General features: G+C 38.5%; 1 protein-coding gene across 1 annotated transcript in view; it reads right to left on the bottom strand.

Annotated features, from left to right (window-relative positions):
- ryr1b (ryanodine receptor 1b (skeletal)) overlaps positions 1–25107 on the bottom strand; it is a 118322-nt gene that overhangs the window by 39175 nt on the left and 54040 nt on the right. The window contains exons 37-70 of the mRNA XM_059330916.1: positions 24494–25036; positions 24176–24376; positions 22937–23048; positions 22146–22289; positions 21095–21368; positions 20314–20431; positions 20046–20178; positions 18246–18340; positions 18009–18144; positions 17750–17933; positions 17072–17183; positions 16860–16980; positions 16590–16759; positions 15628–15848; positions 14938–15028; positions 14414–14554; positions 14151–14314; positions 13455–13533; positions 13255–13344; positions 12244–12387; positions 11648–11725; positions 11485–11560; positions 11265–11388; positions 9644–9759; positions 9488–9555; positions 8530–8651; positions 8208–8257; positions 4593–4653; positions 4338–4464; positions 3489–3597; positions 3300–3381; positions 2600–2730; positions 2149–2469; positions 1113–1353 (exon numbers count right to left, since the gene is read on the bottom strand). Coding sequence (XP_059186899.1) covers positions 1113–1353; positions 2149–2469; positions 2600–2730; positions 3300–3381; positions 3489–3597; positions 4338–4464; positions 4593–4653; positions 8208–8257; positions 8530–8651; positions 9488–9555; positions 9644–9759; positions 11265–11388; positions 11485–11560; positions 11648–11725; positions 12244–12387; positions 13255–13344; positions 13455–13533; positions 14151–14314; positions 14414–14554; positions 14938–15028; positions 15628–15848; positions 16590–16759; positions 16860–16980; positions 17072–17183; positions 17750–17933; positions 18009–18144; positions 18246–18340; positions 20046–20178; positions 20314–20431; positions 21095–21368; positions 22146–22289; positions 22937–23048; positions 24176–24376; positions 24494–25036 — 4979 coding nt within the window. The remainder of the gene's footprint in view (positions 1–1112; positions 1354–2148; positions 2470–2599; positions 2731–3299; positions 3382–3488; positions 3598–4337; positions 4465–4592; positions 4654–8207; positions 8258–8529; positions 8652–9487; positions 9556–9643; positions 9760–11264; positions 11389–11484; positions 11561–11647; positions 11726–12243; positions 12388–13254; positions 13345–13454; positions 13534–14150; positions 14315–14413; positions 14555–14937; positions 15029–15627; positions 15849–16589; positions 16760–16859; positions 16981–17071; positions 17184–17749; positions 17934–18008; positions 18145–18245; positions 18341–20045; positions 20179–20313; positions 20432–21094; positions 21369–22145; positions 22290–22936; positions 23049–24175; positions 24377–24493; positions 25037–25107) is intronic.

Genomic DNA, 25107 nt, shown 5'->3' with positions numbered 1-25107 from the left:
TTGGAAAAGGCTCAAACCTGATGTTATCAAAACCGACTAAACTGGGTTTATTTCCAGGTCCAAGTCCAGTGTAATATCCGTGTCTAGCAGATGTGATTGGTTTTATCATTAAACTCGCTTTAGGGGACCACAAGTTTGAAGAACAGACGTCGCCAAGATCAAAAATGAACAAATGACTCCATCAAAAAATAATCCATTAAATGTACTCATTAAATCTGACAGAAATTGATATTTCTGTTTTATTTTGCTTCTCTATTTACATTTGTATTCATTTCCCTATTCATTGAGTTTTTGCTCCTATCAATTAATTATTAATGTTTATTTATGCAAATTGGCTATGTGGTCAAAACAACTTCTGTCCAGGGTAAAACTGTACCTCTCTCCTAGTGACCTGGAGAAGGTTATTCATGCTTTCATTTTCTCAAGACAACTTGTGCAAAATGCTGCAGCTCGTCTTTTAACAGGCACAAAGAAACGGGAACACATCTCCCCAGTTCTGGCCTCTCTGACTGGCTTCTTGTCCGTTTCAGAACTGATTTTAAAATCCTGATGTTTGTTTATTTAGCTGAACTCACACATGTTCACAGACCGACCAGAGCTCTGAGGTCTAATGAGTCATACCTGGATGTGCCTAAATGCTAAAAACTAAAGGCGACCGATCTTTTGCAGTGGCTCCTCCAAGCTGTGGAACAGTTTACTGCTGCATAGTTCGTCAGAGACTTTGGACATTTTTAAATCTTCTCTTAAAACTCACTTTTTCTCCCAGGATTTCGAACCTGTGTGAGAAGAAAGTTGTTTCTGTGTGCTGTATTGTACATCTCATATCATATATTACTTGATGTAATTGTCTTTTTTAATTTTATCCTTGATTTTATTGTTATTCATTTATGTATCTTTTGATTTTTTGTTGTTATCCATTTATGTAAAGCATTTTGGTCAACCTTGGTTGTGTATAAGGTGCTCTACATATAAACGTGAGCTTGACCTTATGTAAAAATGTATTTATGTATTCATATATGTATTATTTTGCCCCAATTTATCAAATAATTACATTTAAAAATATGCACTGAAGTGTTCTCCACATTTATCATGTCACTGGTGAGTTCAGCTACCTGTTGTTGTCCACGTAGCGGATCAGTAAGGGGTAGAGAGCGTACAGGTCCCGACACAGAACAGCAAACTCATCTCTGATGGTCCCGTTTTCACTGTCCACCTCCGTCTTCCCCTCCATGCGCAGCTGATCTTCCTCAGCCACCACCTTCCCTGAGCGTTTCTTCAGCTTCTCCATTGTGGGGATGAAGTGGGATTTTAGCATTTCTGGTTTAGCTCTGCTAACGATGGGCTGGGCGAACACTGAACAGAGATACACAGGAACAAATGCTTGTCAGCAGTAGGAAGACTCATAGTAAGATGTTCAAATCGTGAAAATGGAGCGTTCTATAACACATGTACTGCTTGGTTGGAAATCAAATAATTAAGCAGATCACAAACCCAACATTGCAACATTTATGATTCATAAATCAATGTAGTAAAGACTCTTTACCGACACTTTTGGAGTGGTGCAAAAGGTTATGATAGTTTTGGATTTTTCATTAGTTTTAGTTTTAATTTCGTTGTGATTTTTTGTTTTCAAATCAGTTAGTTTGAATTCGTTTTTGGAGTGAGTTTGCTAGTTTTAATTCATTTTTATTTTTTGGAAAATGCTTAGTTTTAGTGTTAGTTTTTTATAATGGGGTATTTGTTGGGTGCTAGATTCAATAAGTTCACAATAAATGTTTCCTTTATTTCCTTTGTCTGATCCATCTCAGCCCCAATAAGTTTATTAAGTCATAAAACCAGATAGATGAAATGGATTTCATATCAACCAAAAAGGTTTACGGATGAAAAAAGTTGACAAAGACGAAAACGAAGGACATTTTTACAATAATTTCAGTTAGTTTTGTAACCACAAAATACAGTTTCAGTTAATATTTTTTTTAAACTCTTTTTATTTTTTTTTCAGTTAACAAAAATGTTTTCAATTCTAGTTGTCGTTATTTCGTTAGTTTTCGTTAACTATAATAACCTTGATGCAATAAGAGCGGTCTTTCACTATTATGACCAAAAGATGTCTCACATCACATTAAAAAGCTTTGTAGCTTCACTGACCTGCCAACCTCTTCATCCAGGAAGCCTCGTCTATCCCCAGGTTGTTCACCACGATCTTCATGATGCTCCCCAGCAGCTGGTTCAGCTGCTCCGAGGTGACGGAGGTGCAGACCTGGCCCTCCTGCTCGGGGAAACACTCCGGACCCCTCTCCCACCAGCGTGGCAGGTAGTTACACAACATGGGCAGGGTGATCTCAATCACATGAGGCATTTCTGTGTAGCGAGCCCCAGACTCAGCCAGGTCGTGGATCTCCTTCATCAGGATCTCCAGCTCGGGGATGTCAGTGCACAGCTCCTCCACTTGGCTTGGAAGACCCAGAACTGAGGAGGGAGAGATGAAATGAAAGATGAGGAAACAAATGATTACCAGCAGAATCTAATAGTTAAGTTAATAATAAATAAAATGTAATGTTGCTGGGGAGATAAACAAGGCAAAAAGCTAAAAACCCACTGGTTCTCTCTCTGGGAGTCTTGGTGGTGTACACAGAAAACATGTTGTACTCATTCAGAGATGGCTCCAGGAAGGCCACGGGCATCGCAGCTGCTAAGTGGGCCAGACACTCGCCAAGAGCTGGACGCTGTCTGCACACAACAAATGGACCACAAAATATTCATGAAAGGTCAAACATTTTCATCTTTGAAAGCATACATAAACAGTTTTTCCTTGTTAAAGGAACTACAGTTTTTCCTGTAAATCAAAAGTTTAAGGTTAGATGGTGTTGTATGTTGTACAGAAAGTTTTCTTGAGGAATCATTGAGGGCAACCCCTCATTTACAATGATGTTGAGAGTACAGAGAAAACAAAACAAAGTACAGAGAAAACACAAAACAGAGTACAGAGAAAACACAAAACAAAGTACAGAGAAAACACATGCAAAACATTAAAAACAGTTACAGTGAAAGGCAGAGTTATTGGTTATCATAGTTTTAAACTGGCCCATATTTTTAATTCTGTTGAGTTTGAGTGAATGTTGTAAGATGTTCCAGGTAGATGCAGCAGAAAAACTGAAAGCAGTTTTTCCAAATTCAGTATTTGTCTGGGGAACATGGAGCATTAAGCATCACTAGAGTGTGTTGGATTATTACTGTGTGACCAGTTGTTGAATGAGACTTTATTTTTAATGTTCATAGAGCCAGAGGTCTCTACTCACTTCTCTACATGTGGAGTCTTCACCGTGCCCAGAGAGTAGATGCTGCACATTAAACGATAGCAGGATATCTGCAAGTCGTCCACTGAAGAAGGAGAGAAGAGAGGCATTGCATGGTGTCCCTGAGCCAAGAGCCACAAAGGGTGAAAAGTGATGAAATGTTAATTTAACGAGGAGAAGCACTTCACTCACAAATGACATCATCTCCAAACTGGTGCTGGGCGATGTGGTCAAACAGTGACGTGAGGACTGGCAGCAGGGCGTTGGTGGTGTAGCTGATGTTCTGGGACACGCCCTTAACCTGCAGCAACACATACAGAGATACAGATCAGCTCCAGCAGCCATGATGGAGATCATGTGGACTCATGGATGTAGACCATGGGTCTCAAACTCGTGGCCCGCGGGCCAATTGCGGCCCTCATAATGATATTTTGTGGCCCCCACCTTGATATGAAAGTTTAATGTGAGTTTTATATGAATGGCACTTTACCATGTTGTGTGTGGAAGGTCCCTTTAATTACTTTTTTTGGTAATTTTGTCTTTTTTAAATAATTTTGTGTCTTTCTTGGTAATTCTGTGTCTTTTTTTGGTCATTTTGTTTTATTCTTTAAGTAATTTAGTTTTTTTTCTGTCATTTTGTGTCTTTTTTGGTCATTTTGTGTATTTTTGGGTCATTTTCTGTCTTTTTTTTTTTTAATTTTGTGTCTTTTTTTGGTAATTTTGTGTCTTTTTTAAGTAATTTAGTTTTTTTCTGTCATTTTGTGTCTTTTTTTGGTCATTTTGATACTGCCTCCAGCGGCCCCCAGGTAATTTTAGTTTGAGACCCCTGATGTAGACCATTCACATATATTTTGGTCTTGCGAAAGGATAAAACGTTATTGGGACGAAATATGGCAGACCTTAAAAAAAAAAAAACAGGATACAAGATACCCAAATCTTTTAAGGTACTGTACTTGGGACATTTGACAGGTGATGTTGTACAAAAAGAGCTCAGAAGGAAGATGAACAGGTAAAACAAGGCAGCGTGCTGCTGTCTCTGACCTGGTTTCGGCTGGACACTTTGCCCAGTTTCAGATTCTCAACCATCTTCTCAATGTCGTCTGCAGCACTCTCAAAGAACTGGCGCAGGACAGCCTTGACAATCTCAGGACCTGATTTCATAACAGTCCTTGGAAAGGAGGACACAAAAAGTAAAAAAATATACAGACATATATCATCTCAGGTAGTTTCAGTGTCTGTATCTGTTGTCTTTCTGCCTGGGGTTGTGCAGGAAATGTGATATAGATTGTGAGTTACCTGGCGTCCAGTGATCGTGACAGGATGTGCAGACAGTTTACCACTGCACCCGCATCTGTCCCTGAAAACAGTACAGCAGAGATGTGCCGTCAGAGCTGTCCTACTATTCAAATCCCCTTTCTATATGAGCTCAAATGATTCTAAAGGTCAGATTCACTCAAAATAGATCAGTTAATCTAAAAAGCACAAAATGAAAAAACAGAAAACAGGTACAGTAGAGCATGTTTAAAACATTGACCTAACTCAAAATTACATTATAACCATTAAAGTTCACTCATTACAAATACTGTATATTACATAAGTGAGACAGCTTTAACATAATAATTATGGATACATGGAACACATGTATTGCTATATTGGGCTATATACTCTGTTAAAGCTTTGCAGTCACTTACAGTGCACTTGACTGTCACGTACTGCACCAAGCTAAAAGACACAGGCTCAGTGTGCAATTCTTGCTATGTGTCTAGTGACCACTGGTAACATGAGAGTGACTATTTGAGACACATAGTGCTGAAGAGGGAAGAGATGAGGATAAAGCGAACACTGCTTCATATAAGCCAGGCTGAGAACACTTCACAGAGCTGCAGTACAACGCTCTCCTACCTGACAACAATACAGACATTCGTGCTCAATCCACTCAAGTGCCACTCAGAGTATGAACTTTAAAAGCAAAAAAATACAATTTTAAAAGCACCTGGGGCCAGATGTATGATCTGTCTGTACAAAAAACATGCATACAGCATTTCCCTGCATTGCAAAAAAGGTAACAAAAAACAAGATAAAAACACCAAATCTGAGGGAAATGATCTTGCTGCATGGACAGATAATTTCACTTGACAAGATTTCTGAAATTAAGATTATTAAATCTAGAAATAAGCATGTTGTACGCTTAAAATAAGAAATTAACTCTTAAAACACGATAAATTATCAAACACTTCTAAATCTAAAGTTTTCAACATGCTTATTTTTAGATTTAATAATCTTAATTTCAGAAATCTTGTCAAGTGAAATTATCTGTCCATGCAGCAAGATCATTTCCCTCAGATTTAGTGTTTTTATCTTGTTTTTAGACACACCTTTTTTCACACTTTTTTGCAGTGTACATTCTTTTAACCCTTAATAGGGCACTCATTGAAATACTTGCAAATTCTAAATTTCAACCCTAGAGAATATTGGAGGATATTACATACTGCCAGAATGTGTAAAAAAAACATACGGACCCGGGGAAGGGGGGTAATGTTTTGAGAAAAAAAGTTTAGTGGCAAAATGTGGCACATCTACGAGAAAAAAATGTGCAGATTTATGAGATTTAAAGTGGTGAATCTGCGAGAAAAAAGGTTTTTTTTCTTCACTTTTTTCTCGTAAATCTGCAACTTTTTTTGCACAGATTTGCCACTTTAAATCTCAACACAACACTTTTTTTGCAGTGTGCACAAATGATATTTATAAAAGAGCCAAGTGTGGTGAGAATGTGCACACCCCACACATCCCTAACACCAAGCTGCACACCGCTTTAACTGTTGATAATATAAGGTGGACATGAAATAAAAGACGACAAAAGATATGTTGGGTTTGTTCCAATTTCAATGATTCAATGTTATTCTTTTGCAGTTTGTACAGTGTTCTGTCAAAGATATATGTATCCACTCAATCTTAAATTATGCATGAGTTATGAATTGTTAAGCACTTTCTTTAATCTGTTTCAATACCAGCACCATAAATTAATCATCATCTCTGTAATATCTAATAATGCTGATTTAGATATTGCCAGGATGACAGTTTGCAGATACATGGGACAGGTCAGGGGTCGACAACCTGAGGCTCCAGAGTTTGAATTAATTTTTAGAGCGAGTTTGCTAGTTTTAATTAGTTTTAATTAAAACTAAGTCGAAGAGTTGCAGGACTAGTAACTCGAAGAGTTGCAGGACTAGTAACTAGAAGAGTTGCAGGACTAGTAACTCGAAGAGTTGCAGGACAAATTATATATCAAAACGTGCGGTTTGATCGGGATCGGTGTGCTATTACTTTTCTCTACAGAATACGAATTTTTCGCGACGTCAGTCGCGAAAAACTGCCCAAAATTTTGCATTGAAATGAATGGGACGGCCGAAAGAAAATGAGCAAAAAAGAACATTAATTGAAGATTTTCAGACGTCTACTTCACCTAGAGACTCCATTTAAACTTTTAACAGTAGACACAAGTCTTGTGTATTGGTGTATTAATTTGCGTTTCAATAGGTCATATAGTTTTTTATCAATCCCTGTTCAATGACCATGATCATATTTGGAGAAATTCTGAGATTATAATGGGTGTGTATTGCACGGAATGTTCGTGTCAGAGTGTGTGATGTCATCGCTCAGAGTGTAGAGGGAGAGGTAAAACTGTCAAAAAATACATTTTAAAACTGCGCTCCAGGCCGCAAATTCCACTCTACAGAAATAATTTATACATAGAAACGTAGGAAAATTTGTCTTCTCACTCACAATCCTCTGGTAAAGCTGTCAGAGTTGTAGTTTGGGCGTAAGACGCAGAGATGATCCACCAACACCACCAACAGCCTCATTGGCTCCCATATTAAAAACGCAGGGAGATTTCGGAAAAAGTGAGATTTTAAAGTTTTTTTAAATCGCTCTAACAAAGCTATTTTTTCATTTTTCTTAAAAAAAAAAAACATATGTAGATGTTCAGGAAGAACTCAGGACGCTCAAAGTGAAGTCGGATCAATGATAGGTATTATGGTTTTGCCAAAAATGCTTTCTGTTCGAGGCCAGAAATTCCAGTCCACCTCTGGACCTCTGTCCACCAGCTGCTGTCACTGTAACAGTTGTCAGTTATTTCAGTTGATTGCTTTGATCTGATTGCCTTTGATCTTTGATGTGATTACAGTTACAGATACACACACACACACACATGCGCGTAAGCGCTCACACTCCTCACACATGCATACACATGCTTCAAACACACATGCGCGCGCAAACACACAGGTAACTTCATGTGATTTTCGCTACACACAAACACACACACACACACACACACATTTTGAGGTTAAAGGGCATAGTTTGAAATCTCTGAAGAGTCTCATCATAGTGTACACACACCGGCAGTAGCCCCCGTGGCCCTTTCAAAATTTCCCCAGAGGAAATTTTCTAGTTTGTATATAGTATATTGTATATTGTTAAATGTCTTTTTCTATTAGATTGTTTATTTTTTATCTTTATCTAAAAGGGAAATCATTTTGTGTGCAATCTTTGTGGTCGGCTGTAACAAAGAAATTTCCCCGCTGTGGGATTAATAGTCGAATCTAATCTAATACACAGAGTTTTAGTCGTGAGTCTACACAGTTTTATGCATCTGGCCCCAGGCTGCAGAAAACACCAAAGCCAAGCAGAAGTTGAGCTTAACACAGAGAAGCATTAGATGAGGAGATCCAGTTAGAAAAGAGAAGGGGAGTAGAGCATTAGAGGATAGGAGCTGTGATACAAAGCTGATTAATAGTATTTATAAATGAGAAGAAAGAAGAAGACAAATAGATCTGGAGAAATGAAAATAAATGGGACAGGAAAACAGAGACAAAAGGGACAGAGATGGTGACCACCATGCAGGTTCCTTACCAAAAAGAGATACTCTGTGCCTCACCAAAGCAGCCAACTTACAGAAGATACTGAGGTAGGAGGAAAAAAGAAGGAAAGGGAGAGGGAGGGAGAACGGTAAAGGGAAACAGGGCAGGAAAGATGGTTGAAGTGACACAGAAAGCAAAAGGGAGGTCAAGGAAATTGACTGGATATTGCACAGTAGGAGAGAGATGGAGAGACAAGGAAGAGGGAGAAAAGTACTTTACTAAAGGAAAGGTAGAGGGGAAAGGGCTCTGGATGCATAATTCAGAGAACAAACCGGACTTTTGAATAACTTTTTCTAAGCTTTCTCTGCACATACCTGGCAATCATCTCCTTCTCCTTGTTGGAGGAATGCCCTCCGCTGCCCAGGACTTTAGCAGGAGTGGAGAGGAAGTAAAGGCAGTGGTTCTTGAAGTACTGATTTACCAGTGGTAAGAGGATCTATTAAAAAAAAGATGAAATATTAAATGCAGAAAATAATAACTCCTTAACCAACTCTATGATTCAAGGCTTCATGATATTAACCCTTTGGACTTTGGGGCAATTTTGTTGGTTTTGGACTCCTTTCCATTCTGCCTGTATAAACCACTTAAAAATCATTACCAAGACGTGCTGGTATCATTGTTTTCAGCACAGCCTCACGTATATGACCTGAATATTATTTTTTTCATTTTGACTTACTGGATCAACATTTTGAACACACAAAAATACAAAAAACACACAAAAACACACAAAATTACAAAAAAAACACATAAAAACTCACTCAAAACACACATAAGCACACCAAAAACATAAAAATAAAACATAAACACACAAAAACACACATAAAAACACAAAGAAATGACAAAAAACACACAATAAACACAAAAAATTGCATTAAAAATGCTGAATGCACACTGCAAAATAAGAAAAAACTCAACTACACTTGGTCGAGGTGTTTTTTACCTTTACTGAAAAAGGGTCAATGCATTAAATTGGACATGGACATTTCTGGAAAAGCCAAAACTTTAGAGAAAAGCTGACAGCAGAGCTCCATGCTGCTTCGATTTTACATTGTGACGTCATGAAGAAGTCACGCTCCAGCGCTTTCGTGGACTCCAGAGGGTTAAAGGCAGCAGGATGGCAATACAAGTGTCTCCAAACCACCATTTTTGTCAAGAATATTAAATATTGGGACGTAATCTCTTCAAAGTTTAGGATCTGTTATTACTTAATGACTTTGGATTTCCCTGTCGAGGCAGATAAGCAAAAAGAGCAAAATATGTATAATGTCTCACCTTGGCAAAGAATTTGATCTCCTGTTCATGAGGGGACTTCTCCACTCTGCCACTGCTAACCACAGCCTCTGTTACAAACCAGAAGGAAGAACAGGTCAGCTCTCTGTGAAAAGCTTCATGTTGGAGTAAAGTGTGAAGTGTCTCAAACCGAAGTACCGAGATGAGCAATGAACTCCTGGGCGATGTCCATCCACTTCAGAAGCTTCTGGAGGAAGCCGTAAGCAAAACGCTTCTCAATGGAAGAAATGTCCTGCTCCATGTCCTTCAGTCCCCTGAGGACGGAGGCAAGAGGGAGAAAAATGAAGTAAAGAGGCAGAGAAACAGGCAAATACGGGGCCCTTTCTGTTATGCAGCAACATTTCTTTCCCCTTTAATTGCTTCCTCATATTTTCTTGAAAATTTGTCAAATATTTATAACAAATATCTTCAGAGTAATGCAATTATTTCCTACATTTGCTTGATTTTACCACATTCTAATGCAAAGTCATCAATTCCACAAATCATTTCAGCCATAATAAAAAGGGGAATCAGTTTTTGGAACTCAAAGGTGTAAAGTAGGGTGAGCATAAAAAATCTGTGTTTCATTCGTTTCTTCCATTTTCAATTGGCAATCAAAAATCAAATAATGAAAAATTGACTGGTTATTTTGTTATTTGTTTTTTTATTATAACACAAAAAACGAAGTAAAATGCTTGTTTTTTCATATTTCAATATTAGGCTCAGATCAAAAATATGAAATGGAGAAACGGGCACCAGGACTGAATTTGATTTTAATATTTAATTGTTCTGGTTTATGTGACCCAGAAGTTTGACTGCGGTCAAATGAGGCGTTATTCACTTCTCCGTAGTCAAACCAGCCGTCCCTATATAATGTAGTGACCCGTATTGTGATATTTACTGTCACTGTCAATTATAATGGGACGGAGCATTTTCATTGTATTGTCTGTATTACATAATAAGTAGTTGGATATTTGTTTTTTGTGTGGCCACAGTGTGTTGTTGCTTGTTGTTTTTGTCTATGTTGGAAAATGCAATAAAAATATTACTCAAAAAAAGTTAAGAGGCTTGTAGAACCTGATAATGTAATAAATTCCCGATAATGTAATAACCCCAATAATCAAATAAAAAATCTGCACTTGAGTCCATTGAAAATGTAATAAAACCTGATAATATAATAACTTCCCGATAATGTAATAAAGTGCATTTCCCAATAATGTAATACACTTTTTACCAATAATGTAATAAAGTATAACACCAAGCACCTTTAGATTTCTAGAAGCTGTTGAATGCATTCGTGTGTCATAGATACCTCGTTTGTGAAAAACGGATGAACGGGTCAAAAGTTAATAAACATTCAACTTTGACCTGTTGGTGGCGCTAGAGCTCTTGAGCTAGAGTTGCCTGCACAGTATCACCACTTGAACCCAAGTAATGGGTGGTCTGCTGTAAAATTATTACAATATTGGGGAATTATTACATTATCAGGACTTGCGAAATGAAGGCTAACCTGATAATGTAATAACCTCCCATTAATGTTATACTTTATTACATTATTGGGAAATGCACTTTATTACATTATCGGGAAGTTATTACTTTATCAGGTTTTATTACATTTTCAATGGACTCAAGTGCAGATTTTTATTACATTATAAGGGTTGTTACATTATCTGGAATTTATTATATTATCAGGTTCTACAAGGCTGAAATGTTGCTGCATAACAGCAATGACCACAGGAAGCACTAATCCTAAACTGAATGTTGTAAACATTGTGTTTACCTCGTCACAGCGTATCCGTTGAGCTGGAGGAACTTGAGCAGGTCCTGGGCCTTCTCCCTGTCCCTCGCCTTCTCCTTAGCCGTCAGGGTGTCATAAGGCACGAGCAAAGGATGGGTGCCACCGCCTAATAGAAGTCATTTTACACTCAGACTGCAAACTAGCAACCATCACTAAAAACAAAGCTCTCCGATGTGAATGTGCGATAAAAAAGCCATCTTACCTTTGCCCTGCAGCTCTAACTTCTTCTTCCTGCCCCAGGTGTTGTGATAGTTCTCAGCCAGCTGCTCGGCCATCGACTACACAGTGAGGGGGAGAAAATTAAATCATCAGGCCTTGAAACCAAAATATGACAGCTGTTAGTGCTGTGATGGAAAGATACCGACCTGCAGCTCTCTGGAGAGAGCCATTCCTGCGATATCTATCGGCTGAGGGTTGTAGCCGTGACTGGGATCATAAGTGGCCTGAAGACAGAAAACACAACACACAGAGAAGTGAGACTCCATGTGAGGATTATAGGGACCTCTGGAGGATTTCAGGATGTCCCCAAAGAAAAGACAACTGCTTTATTTTCACCATCGTTTCAACCATTTATGTTGTTGATGTTTTTATAGTTATTTATTTCATTATTGTCTGTTGTTTTTGTGTGTTTAAATAGTGAAAAAAATTGGTACAATGTCCTTTGTTTGTTTTTGGGTTCCTGGCAACTTCATACTTATTTTTTTTTTTTAAATGTCAAACTTGTGGCGAGAAACAGGGGCCATGCATTTGATGTAAGGACAGACTGAAAAATGCTAAACAGAGACAGAAATGAATGCATAGGAAATTGACAAATTTGAACAAAAATCTCCTGGACTTCAGAGGTTTAAAGAGGTTTTAGACCAGTCAGAGAGTCATTTCTTGTGTGTACTGTTGTTCTCAATAGGAAACGCAGCATCAAACATGAATACTGGGTGTATTTTTCCACTCCTCTCTCTCGTACCTGAGCGGTTTGGGAGATCTTGCGTGTGGCGGCCTTCTTTTCCACTTCTCCCTCCCTCCCTTCTCCTGCTTTATCCAAGGTCCACTCCCAGGCCAGCATGGCTTTGATGGATTCTTTGATGGGCCAACGATAAATCTCCTTGTCCTGAGAAACAGAGAGAAGAGGATTTAAAATGAACATGGAGCCTCTAATCAATACACTTTATTCAGATGTCCACGAAGATCTAAACACAAGAAATTATAGCTGAAAACTTTACGACTCAGGAATACTGTTTTAATCCGATCTGAAATTACATTTGGGCCAATAAGCAGGCTTAACCCTTTGATGCACAACATGGGTCTAAAGTGACCCGACTAAGTTTTTATATTCTATATCTTTGCAATAAATTAATGTCATCATTCAGTATTCCAGGTTTTCCTCATAGAACTTGTTTTTGATCATCATACATCCTAATTTTTTGTTTTCTTTTCTTACTTTTTGAATAAAAACCCTTTTTGTATCACTATGCTTCTAATGCACAATAAACTATCCTATTTTGTTAAATTGGTGTTTTTCCAATGGAAATTATTATTTGGTGGCTCTATCAAGTCTCAAATGTTAAAATATGTGATTTTCCAATGTAATCTGGTGGTTCTTACAACTCTTTTAAAGTTAAACCTTAAAAATAAGACAAACATATTACTCAAATTGTTAATTCAGTGTATCACTTTTTTGTATCACTACGCTTCTAATGCACAAGGTCATTTTTGACCCATGTGTGTGTAAACTTGATGTAATAATACAAAAACAATTTTTGGATAAAAATGGATATAATAATCTGTTCTAATATTAAAAACAGATATTCAAACACACAGCCAGCATGAAATAACATGGGAAATGAATGCGGGTCATTTTTGACCCATGTTGTGGATTAGGTGTATATATGTTGTGCATCAAAGGGTTAATTACAGTTTAGTAACCTGTGTGCAGATGACCAGGATTCAGAATCATCAGAAGGTTGTGAATTATTACCTTTTCAGAGAAGGTTTTGTATGGACGCAGCATTGGATGAGTCTTCGCATTCTCATCTAACACCTCTCCGTAGGTCCAGTTGTTCTGAATCTGAAAATGATTTAACCATTGAGACAATTATTACAAAGTACTTTTGTTAAAATAGAAACAAATTGTAACACATAATTTATATATAATTATTTGCATTTTTCATAACAGACCTTTTCAAAGGCCCATTTGTCATGAGTATGCTCTGCATACTTGTTGATGAAGGCGTCCAGCCTCTCTGGGATGATGGTGCTGTGAATAAATTAGCTCATATATTAGTGTGAGGTCAGTGTCAATACCTTTCACTATTAATTTAACTTCTGTTATGTAACTATGGTATTAAAAAATTACACTATAAATCCCTTAGTTAGTGTTCAGGTCAAATATCGCATCACATGTCTTCTTCAGACATCAAATATTGATGACTATATATATATATATATATATATATATATATATATATATATATGTATAAAATCAGGTTTCAATATATATTCTCAGATTTTTAATATATATTCTCAGGTTTCTATATATATTCTCAGACTTTTAATATACTATATTCTCAGGTTTCAATATATATTCTCAGACTTTTAATATATATTCTCAGGTTTATATATATATATATATATTCTCACACTTTTAATATACTATATTCTCAGGTTTCAATATATATTCTAAGGTTTCTATAAATATTCTCAGATCTTTAATATATATTCTCAGACTTTTAATATATATTCTCAGGTTTTAAATCCATATATATAATAATTTCCTGAACGGCTTGCCATAATATATATGTATATATGTTATAGCATCATTGTGCATGAAAGAACATGAAGTATTTATGTAACGTCCTGTATTTTTCTGCTCACTTGGTGGTCTCCACAGGTTTGGGATCAAAGTTGCCTTCAGCGTCCACAGAGGCTTTCTTCTCCACGTGAGCGGAGTACGTAGCATCCACATAGTCAGGAGGGATCGCTCCTGCTATGGCACAGAGGCAGGGCATAGCGATCTTGAAGAGCTCTGCATCATATTTCTAGAGTTGGGGTGACATCAGAGAAGTCACGTTGGTAAAGACGTGAACTTTAGACTTGTGTCATCATTCAGTAGAAACACCAAGAGATTCCTCTCTCACCTTGTGCGCCAAAGATTCAAAGATTCCCCAAAAGAGTTTACGAGAAAGGTGCAGCTCCTCCTCTGAGGTCACCCCGAAGTTAGCCCATCCGTTAGGCAAGCAGTAGTACTTCCAACAGCGCTCGTAGTGATTGGTCAAAAGCTGGAACCATTTAAAATCACAGATGGAAATATGACGGAGGACATATTTTATTATTGAACTGATTCAAGTTTGAACGAAAATTGGCTAGATTTGGTATATATACGTTGCATTACTTTTTATTTCAGAATCAGAATTGCACTATTCACCAAGAAAAGGTTTAGTTAATACAGCGTCTATATACTGTTAAGAATGACAAAAATGACTGAGTTATGCTAGATATACCATACCATTGTATGCAAGTTAGGAAGATTAAATATGTTGCATAATGCCACATTTGCACATATTTTAAGGGCAATTATTTATATTCTATTCACTGTAACTTTCCATTAATCTAATATAAATTAAATTAAAACAAATAGAACAAAATTAAATAGCAGGCAAACCTTGAGAGGCATCTTTGCGTATTCGTTGAGGATGGGAACATCAAACACCAGGCGTCTGAGCAGATGCTGCAGCATGGAGGGTCGAAGGTACCTGGGAAAGAAAGAAAAATGTAAAAAAAAAAATAAGATATTGTTTCTTTCATGTACTATCAAAACCTATATTACTGAGCAATATGTTGCAAATTAGAATAAATAAAATCTATTTTTAGAATAATTCAGATGCCCAAATATGATTAACAAGGTTCTAAATCAGGGATGGGCAACTTAAATGCTGGAGGGGGCCACAATTTTTCATGGACACTACCACAGGGCCACATATAGGACCGTGCACTTAACCAGATATGATGAAACTGCAATTTTAAATATGTTTACAGTGCAGTAACTTAACATATTTCATGCTCAAATGCATGTTTAACAGTATAAATAGGAATACAAAAGGTTTGAAGCAAATAAAAAAAAAACACTTACTGTTATTTATTTTTTTTTCAGTGCAAGAACAGCAGACCAACATTAATTGCAAGAAGTAATTTTGTGCATTTTTACACTGCACTTTTAAGATTTTATGCTCAAATGCATGTAGTTGTACTAAGGGCCACTTCAAGTGAGGGTGCGGGCCGTATGAGGCCCCCGGGACTCATACGCAGTTGCCCATCCCTGTTCTAAACAGAGGTTTGGGTTAGTAGTACTGACTTGCAGAGCGACATGAGGCACTCCTCAATGACGTCCCTCTGAGCCTTGGTGAGGGCTCGGCCGCGGGACAAGCGGTAGATGGTGTGAAGCATGGAGTCGATCATGATGGCGCGGTGGTCCGTCCCAGCAAACAACGGGGCACACTTGGTGAGCAGAGGCAAAACAGCTGAACAGAGGTAGCGGTTCAGTGCCAAGGCCATTTCAGTTGTACTGAACGCCACCTAGAATCAGAGAGGAAGACAGAAAACCTGTTTGTACTGAGTGCAATACTATGAAAACAGGTGGATAGTGCAGATTACATTGCAAAAAAGGTGTGTCTAAAAACAAGATAAAAACACTAAATCTGAGGGAAATGATCTTGCTGCATGGACAGATAATTTACCTTGACAAGATTTCTTAAATTAAGATTGTTAAATCTAGAAATAAGCATGTTGAACGCTTAATATAAGAATGTAACTCTGAAAACAAGATAAATTAAAGCTGCAAGCAGCGATGAACTGGACCAAGCAGAGTGACCTGACAATTATTTGTTTCTTACCAAGATAAAAAAAAAATTTAGATTTAGAAGTGATAGATAATTTCGATATCGCTTAAATCAACTAACTGATGAGTCAACAACATCGTATGAAGGTTTAATTGAGGAACATTTGCCATCGTCGTTTTTTCTTAACACTTTAAATTCAAATACAAAACACGAATACAGAAATCTTTAACTCCGTCCAGTTGCAATGTGTTCAAGACTAGTTAATTTCTTATTTTAAGCGTTCAACATGCTTATTTCTAGATTTAACAATCTTAATTAAGGAAATCTTGTCAAGTGAAATTGTGCATGTCCATGCAGCAAGATCATTTCCCTCAGATTTAGTGTTTTTATCTTGTTTTTAGACAACCTTTTTTGCAGTGCAGAAGTGATAATTCTCTTGCTGTTTTATTTCTCATTTGAGTCTGAGTCTCCTACTCACAGTGTCCAGAGAGGCTGCAGCTCTCATGTCAGGCAGGAAGCCAACCTCCAGCACATGAAGCAGGAAGTCCTGGTTTTCAATCCCGTACACTCTGTCGAGGAACAGCACCATGGAGGCCTTGTGGTCCGGCACAAAACTGGCTGACATCTTAGGCTCAATAATTTGACTTTCTATGGTTTGGACAAAAAAAAATGCAGGATGATGCAAAGGTATGCCTAGATATGGTTAACTAATACTGTGTTCATAAATGATTCCAACTTAGTATCTGACCTTTGCCGTAGGCAGGAATCTGCACAGGTAAGCTGATGACTCCCACCAGGTCCTCTATGGGCACCAGAGACCTCAGGATGGCTCTGATTCTTAGAGCTTCTCCCTTGCCTGCTTGGATCAGCTGTAAATATGAACATTGAAGACAGAGTGAATGAGCCAACGTGCTCGGAGGCTTGAGAAAAATCAATACTGTGAAATGCCATTCTACTCACATGCATCTCAGGGGCACAGCGACCCAGCAGATCAATGAGGGCGGAGTAGAAGGACATGATGGCATTTCCCAGATGGACACGGTTCTCCTCCTGCTGCTCCTCACCACCAAACCTGCCAATCAACAAGACCACATGCGTTATTGCATTCCAAGTCGATAAAATGGATATAGAAGCAATAAAAAAGCTACATTACCAACACAAGCCAGAGAGGTAATGGAAAAATAAATGCATAAATGCATACAATCAAAAAAAGTGCTTTCATCTTGTCTAGTATGTATTATATTTGTATTTGGATGGTGACGTATGTAATGCACCTCCCACGGCCAGGTGGCTATTTCATTTCTGTGAATGAAGTTTAGGAGGGCTAGGAGGCGGAGTGTAAACAGTTTTCTGACCGCACTCACACACTAGAATACACACTTAGAAAACCAAATGTTTTGGATCACATTAAGTGGATCGTTTTTATTTTGTTTTGAAATTAAGGAGAGTCAACATCAGAAGTGGATGAGCATCTCTGTGCTGCTTATTATAATGTGTGTCGGCACCTCTGCAAGCTAACCTGAGCTGCTAAAAAGAGAAAAAGTATTAGCTACTTCAATAGTACTGAAACAACTTAATCAGGTGTTGTAAGTACAAACTGAGAGGTAGATGTATCACACCTACTGTGCCATCACTTACATGAAGCGTCTGTCTTTTTTGACGGTGGGTCCGTCCCTCGCTGGATCCTCTGAGATCTTGATGGCCTCCTCCATGGCGGCCAGCAGACCGTTCCCGCCCTCTCCCCTCAGGGCGGGGCCGAAGCACTCGGGCCGACGGATGAGCAGACGCACCACTACGTTGGCGTTCTCCTCTACGCTCTCTCCTGTGAGAAGCCAGTGTGTAAATATTAATGACAGTTACAAGTGTGAAGTGTGATAATTGTATGGAGGGTGCTGACCGTTAACAAAGACAGCAAAGCGGAGGAAATCCAGGTATCTCTCTCCTCCACACGGGTTCCAGCCGATGTCCGGGTAGCCCTTAGAAAGGAGCATTGGACACATCTGCAGACCGCAGCCCGCCAGGTACGTCACCACCTACACCACCATGTTTGAGGAGACACCAAGAGAGATAATAAGATAAGAAGTCCACGTACAGATAAATGTGCTTTTCTTTGTCATTTTTTATTTTCTCGAACCATTTCCAGTTCCTGCTCTTGTAGCGCCAAGGCCAGCTCGTTGTTGTCGATGCAAGAAGCTGCAGCCACATCCAGAGGGGTGGACCCACGCATGCCTGCAAAGTTAAAGTAAGAAGAAGATCTGTTCTTATTTTGCCTAATATACAGTCTAACACATCTCTTTCAAAATTGATTTGTTTTCTGCTGTAACAGGAAGTGAACAGGGCCTCCAATGATAGGGGAAGTTAAGAATCTAATCTTTACTTCTCAACCCATTTTGAATATTTAAATTAATACAAATAAATCCACTTTTTAAACAGACACATCATTAAATTTGCGGAAGATTCTGTAATTGTTAGCCTTCTCGAGGATAAAGAGGACAGCCATGGCCCTATAGTAAATTATTTTATTTGTTTATTTATTTATTTATTTTTGTTTTTGTTTTTGAAGAGTTGCAGCTAACAAGAGAAAAAAAGCCTATCAATACACATGTTTTTTATGGGACTTTTTTGTATATAGTTTTATTATATTTAAATTTTACCTTTTTATATTTTCATATTTGTATCCTTTGTTTACATTGTCAAGTTCCAAAACAGTTCATTGAGCATATTTGTGTTTTTTTATTGTAGCAAAGATTTCATGATTTTTGTGTATTTTTGGGCTCAATATGTTGATAAAGTAGATTAAATAAAAAAAATAATTGTCAGATCATATAGGTGAAGGAAAATGGATACCAAATATGGGTATAGTAAACATTTTTTTGTGGTACATGAAGGGCAAAATCAAAAGTATTCAAAAACGGCCAAAATAGGCTCAGAGGGTTAAAATTTGATTTCAAGCAATATGTAAGAAAGGCCAGCAGCGCCTTTTCTGTTTAAGAAAACTAGCTGCATTTCAAGTTGATACGACCCTAATGACTCTGTTCTACAGATCCTTTATCCAATCTGTTATTTCCTTTACAATCATTTGCTGGTATGGCAACCTTGGAACTAAACATAAAAATGACCTTCACAACGCAGGGCGTTGTGAAGGTTGCTAGCAAGATTGTGGGGACTCAGTTTGTTTATATGAGTTGTTTATTTAAAAGGCAAGTAGTGAGGAAAGCTAGAAGGATCTGTTCAGACGGTCCCATCCTCTCAGCTCTGAGTCTGTCTGGATACCAGCTGGGAGGGTGAAAAAGAACAGCTACAGATATTGTGATGATGATGATGATGATGATGATGATGATGATGGTGTTGATGTTGGGGACCTATGTGGTTGACACTTCACCTGGAAGTGCCTTCTGTTGCACTATTGTTTTGTTTTGTTTTGTTTTGTTTTGTTTTTATATATATTGAAGTTGTGATCTGTTGTATGTATGTGTGTTGGAATGTATTGTTTTTTATGTCTTAGACTGCAACCAAATTGCCCAAGTTGGGACAAATAAACTATACTTGACTTGACTCTGTGCTCTGTACAGCAAACAACGTGATATTTGTTGTTTATTTATTAGGATCCCCATTAGCCATCACTCCGTTGTGGGAGTAATGGCTATTCTTCCTGGTGTCCTCAAACAGGACACAATTTAAATACATAGTAAAAGCATACAGAGTAACAATTAGAATCTAGAATCTCTGGTAGTTATAAGAAAAAAAACTACAATATTAAATTAAATGATTTACCAAAAAGTGGAATACCGATTCCAATTCAAAGAAATTGTTAAAAACAGTTTTTAAAACATACAAAATCAATATCAATAGCTGACTTATTAAACAGAAAAACAATAGCTAACAAACAAAGCAAAACAAAATATGAGATATGTGATATGTGGCTGACACTGACCCAATCCGATGCCACTGTTCTGCAGCAGGTAGCTCAGATGGTCAAACATGGAGCGCTGGTTCTGCCGGCTGATACGACAGAAGTAGCACAGGAAACGACAGCAGTTGGTCACCATTTGGGGGAAACGAATCTCCTTCAGAAGAAAAGTGAAAAGATAAAAATATTGACTGCAAACTGTACAATGCAAACTCCCAACAACAGGCTCCTCAAGACTGATTACACTGAATAAGATAAATAGACTAAACCAACTGATGATGATTACAGTTACCTTGGAGTCTCCTCCTCCGCCCAACACATTAACCATCACTTCCATGACAGTCTCATGCATCCCGAGAGCTCTCATCAGATTGGGGTGTTGGTAGAACACCTTGTTGTTCATGATGTTCCTGAAAGAATCCCATAAAAATGCACAAGTCAGACTCACTTGTTAAATACTGTTGACACATTAAAAAAGAATGAAGAAGTAGATTTAAGAGCAGGATGAGCATGCACTGCAAAAAAGGTAGAAGGTAAAAGATAAAAACACTAAATCTGAGGGAAATGATCTTACTGCATGGACAGATAATTTACCTTGACAAGATTTCTATTAAGATTGTTAAATCTAGAAATAAGCATGTTGAACACTTAAAATAAGAAATTAACTCTTAAAACAAGGTAAATTATTATTACTTCTAAATCTAAAGGTTTTTTTTTATCTTGGTAAGAAACAAATAATTGTCAGGTCACTCTGCTCGGGCCAGTTCATTTATCTTGTTTTAAGAGTTAATTTCTTATTTTAAGCGTTCAACATGCTTATTCCTAGATTTAATAATCTTAATTTAAGAAATCTTGTCAAGTGAAATTATCTGTCCATGCAGCAAGATCATTTCCCTCAGATTTAGTGTTTTTATCTTGTTTTTAGACACACCTTTTTACAGTGTGAAGAATTTTACAAAAATCATTAAAGGGAAAATGTGAAATATAATATCAAAATATGGAAATCAATCACATCCGTTCCATCTTTATCACTACTACAGATGCATGAGTACTTATCACCAGCCCACACTGACCCAATGCTCTGGATCATGAGCCTCTCCTCCTCTGGGCCCATCTGGACAATAAGCAGCGAACGGATCTGTCCCAAACACTCCAGCAGGTCCATGGTGTCCTGAACGGACACGGCATTGATGGCGTAGGCTTTGGGCAGCGCTCGGATCAGCTCTCCGAGGCCGTCGTACTGCCTGTGTAGCAGGCTGAACATCAGACGAACCAGCTCCGGGTTCTGGATGAAGGACTCCTGGGCCCAGTGGATCATGGTGTGGGAGATCAGCTCCTGAAGCGTGCCTTGGTGGTGAAGACACAGAGAGGTTCAGTTTGTGTTAGATTCTAATGGATTTATAAAGACAGATTTAGCCATTTTTGGAATGAAGTCAGCAATTCATAGAGTTCTTCAAATATTTAATGCTTAATAGGGCACTCATTGAAATACTTGCAAATTCCAAATTTCAACCCTAGAAAATATTGGAGGATATTACATACTGCCAGAATGTGTAAAAAAACATACGGACCCAGGGGAGGGGGGTAATATTTTGAGAAAAAAGTTTATGAGATTAAAGTGGCAAATCTACGAGAAAAAAATGCGCAGATTTGAGATTTAAAGTGGTGAATCTCCCACTTTAAATTTTTTTTTTTTGCCACTTTTATCTAGTAAATTTGCAACTTTTTTCTCGAAATATTACCTCCCCCCGGGTTTGTATTTTTATTCATACTTGGCCCTAATATGCCGTCATAGTCAAGTTCTCCTGGTACAAGTCACTGCAGAATAACTCTGTTTGTACGACTGTTTCTTGCAGATTTTTTTTCTAAATTTTTCATTTTTACATTGGAGGTCAAGGTCAATGAAGTTAATATTATTATATTATTATCATTCTGATTGGTCAGATGTCATGGTGTCACCGTCTGTGACGTAGCCTGATCTTTGCTGATTAGCTGGAAGAAATCCATGTGGTTCTACCACCAAACAGAGAGACATGGGGACCTCATTCTGATATCCACTGAAGTTACCAAATATAGTTCTTCGCCCAATAAAGGGTTAACAGGTCATTTAGCTGTTCGTCTTACTTGGTTTTACTTCCTCCTCGACCTCTGGCTTCTCCTCCTCCTCCTTCTTGCGCAAGCTCTTGATCTTATCGACCAGACTGATGAGTCTCCCCCTCAGTGACGAGTCCACCTCTTCCTCCTGTGTCTCCTCCTCAATATGTATACCTGTGTAAAAGGGAAATTCAGCATACATTTTTTTAAAAACTTATATGGAAACTTCAGTATTTCAAATTTTTCAAATATTTTTCAAGGTTTTTTGTCTAAAATTTCACATTTGTGCCACTGACAGGCGCAGATTGTTAATGTCGGACAACATTATGGAAATATTATTATTATTATTATTATTATTATTAATAATAATAATAATAATAATAATAATAATAATAAACTTTATTTATTATAGAGCACTTTTCAAAACAAAACGTTACAAAGTGCTGAACAGCAAGTTATACCTTGACTGTTTGTTTTTTTCTTCCTGTAAGTCGCTTTGGATAAAAGCATCTGCTAAATGACTAAATGTAAATGTCTAAATGAAAAGTAAAACAAGCATACAAGACAGAAACAAGCACACACAAAAAATGTACACCCTCCCCCCTCCCCCCACCCGCCTGCCCCCAGTGCAAATTAGACAGGACAGTAAAAACATGTTAAAATTAGGCGACGTGGTAAAATTGATAAAAGGGCCCTACAGAGAAATAAAATGTTTTTATTTAATCTGGTCAGTTCTTAATTATGTCTGCAATCTGGTGACCAATTTCAAAAGTTTACACCTGCAGTAAAACACAACAATGGATCTTTAGAAAAGTTCTCACCGCAGTGCAGCAGGAGGTCGGTGTGGAACTCGGCCAGACTGTCTCGCACCTCCTCAGGAACTGGACTTAACTCGTCTTCTGGACTGTGCTTGAAGTTGGTCAGCAAAAGAACCTTGAAGAGGGACATAGAAAGACAATCCTATCAGCACATCTGTCTGTTTTGCTTCTTCTCATTTGGAAAGAGGCATTTAAATCAATACATTTCCAGGGGTTTCTTTGGGACTTTTACAATACAGAATGTTTCTTATCAGATCTTAAATCTTTGGTAAAAAAAAAAAAACTGTCTCAATGCCATTTTTCACTTATGATATGGCTGTCAAGTGCAACTAAACATTTTCATTTGCACCAGTTTTCTGACTTTTAGCAGGTCTGTCTCTGTGTTTATAGCCTCTTTTTTTCTCGCCCTTACTCTGTCTCTGATTGGCTCTGAGCCTTCCTTCTCCTTTACTGTATGGTGGGGGGGAAAATGAACATGCGTATCTGTAAAACCAAGACCTGTACTCCTCCTGGAATTACATCACCTCCTTAAAAACATTCCAGTAATTCAAATTGAAAAGAACTATAGGTTGCAAGTATTCACTCAGATTCAAATCCCATAACACATAGTTGCTAATTGTGTTTTTTTTAATCGACACAACTCCTGGTTCAGGAGTTGGTTGGTTCAGCCTCTGCAGATGATCCAGAATGCGGCTGCACGTCTGGTCTTCAACCAGCCCAGGAGAGCACATGTCACTACGCTCCTCATCTCTCTCTCTGGCTCCCGGTCACAGCCCGAATCAAATTCTGAACTCTGTTCAGGTCCACAAACCCTCCCATCCTCTACGCTCTTTTAGTGAAAGACACCTGGCTCCTCCACCGCTGAAGGCCTCTACGTCTCTAACCAGACTCTTCTCCTCTGTAGTGCCCCTATAGGTGGTGGAACGAACTTCCAGACTCCATCCGATCTGCTGAGTCCTGATCAATCTTTAAGAAGAGACTGAAGACCAACTCTTTACTGAACACCTTCACTCTTGATCTACACTGACAACTATGACAAGTATCTCACTGACCGCTCAGCGACCTAAAAGCACTTGTGTCCTAATGGACTCAAACTGAACCCACAGCACTTACTCTTGCTATGTCTCTTGACTTCATCCTTGCTTGTGTTGTATTAACTACCATTTGTACGTCGCTTTGGACAAAATCGTCTGCTAAATGACATTGTAGAATTGTAGCATGAAAGAATAAATAAATAAGTACCTGGTCCTGTGGCGGTGAACGGAACTCCCGGGTCTTGCGTGCGGTCTCAGCAGCCGACATGGTGAAAGCTCTCATCAACAGGTTGTAACGAACGCGTTGGTTCGTCTGAATATTATTGACGAACCCGTCGGAGTACGCCACGATGCCTTCCACTCTGTGTCGCAGCTCGCAGTCGCAGAAGTACTGCAGGAGTGTGCACATCTGAGCGAGGTGGATAAGACAGGAAAAGGAGTCAAAGATGTATCATATGTAAAGGTTTAATAAATATTCAAGGATATGAATACTAGCAGACATTGTTTAAATATAACATATAATGACCTGCAGTTTGACAGATTCAGGTAGCTTCATCTGCAGTAATCCCTCCTCCAGACCCTCCTCCTCCTCTTTTGCTTCGGCCTCTCCTGCCTCTGCCTCCTTCTCCTCCTCTGCCATCTCTCCATCCACCTTTCCTCCTTTGGCCTCTCCTTCCTCCTTCTCCTCCTCCTCTCCTTCCTCCTTAGGCTCCGCTTCTTCCTCCTTATGCTCTTCTAAATCTTTCAGCTCCTCCTCTTCCTCCTCACCGACCCCTTCATCCTCAAGCTCGGCATCAGTTTCCTCCTTTTCTTCCTCACCTTCTCCCTCTCCAGCCTTCTCCCCCTCCTCCTCCTCCTCTTCCTTTCCACTGAAGACATTTGGATCAATCATCTTGAGGATATGCTTGGTGTCCTCGTCGTTGAAGATGCCCATGATGAGCAGCGTACTGATCAGCTTTAGGATCGGGACGAAGTGGAACTCCACACTGCCTCCTACTGGATCCCTCATAGCCTGACTCCCATCCAGCACAGCCTCTGTTAGCATGCTAATCGCCCTGGTCTTCAGTGCCTGAGGGAGAGTGATAAATATGATAATAAATATGAGCAAAAGGCAAAAAAAATGTCATAAAATTTTTCCAA

This window comes from Centropristis striata, chromosome 4 (genome assembly GCF_030273125.1).
Source record: "Centropristis striata isolate RG_2023a ecotype Rhode Island chromosome 4, C.striata_1.0, whole genome shotgun sequence".
NCBI lineage: Eukaryota > Metazoa > Chordata > Actinopteri > Perciformes > Serranidae > Centropristis > Centropristis striata.
The sequence above is the reverse complement of the archived record's forward strand: the minus strand, read 5'-3'. Positions and strand labels throughout refer to the sequence as shown.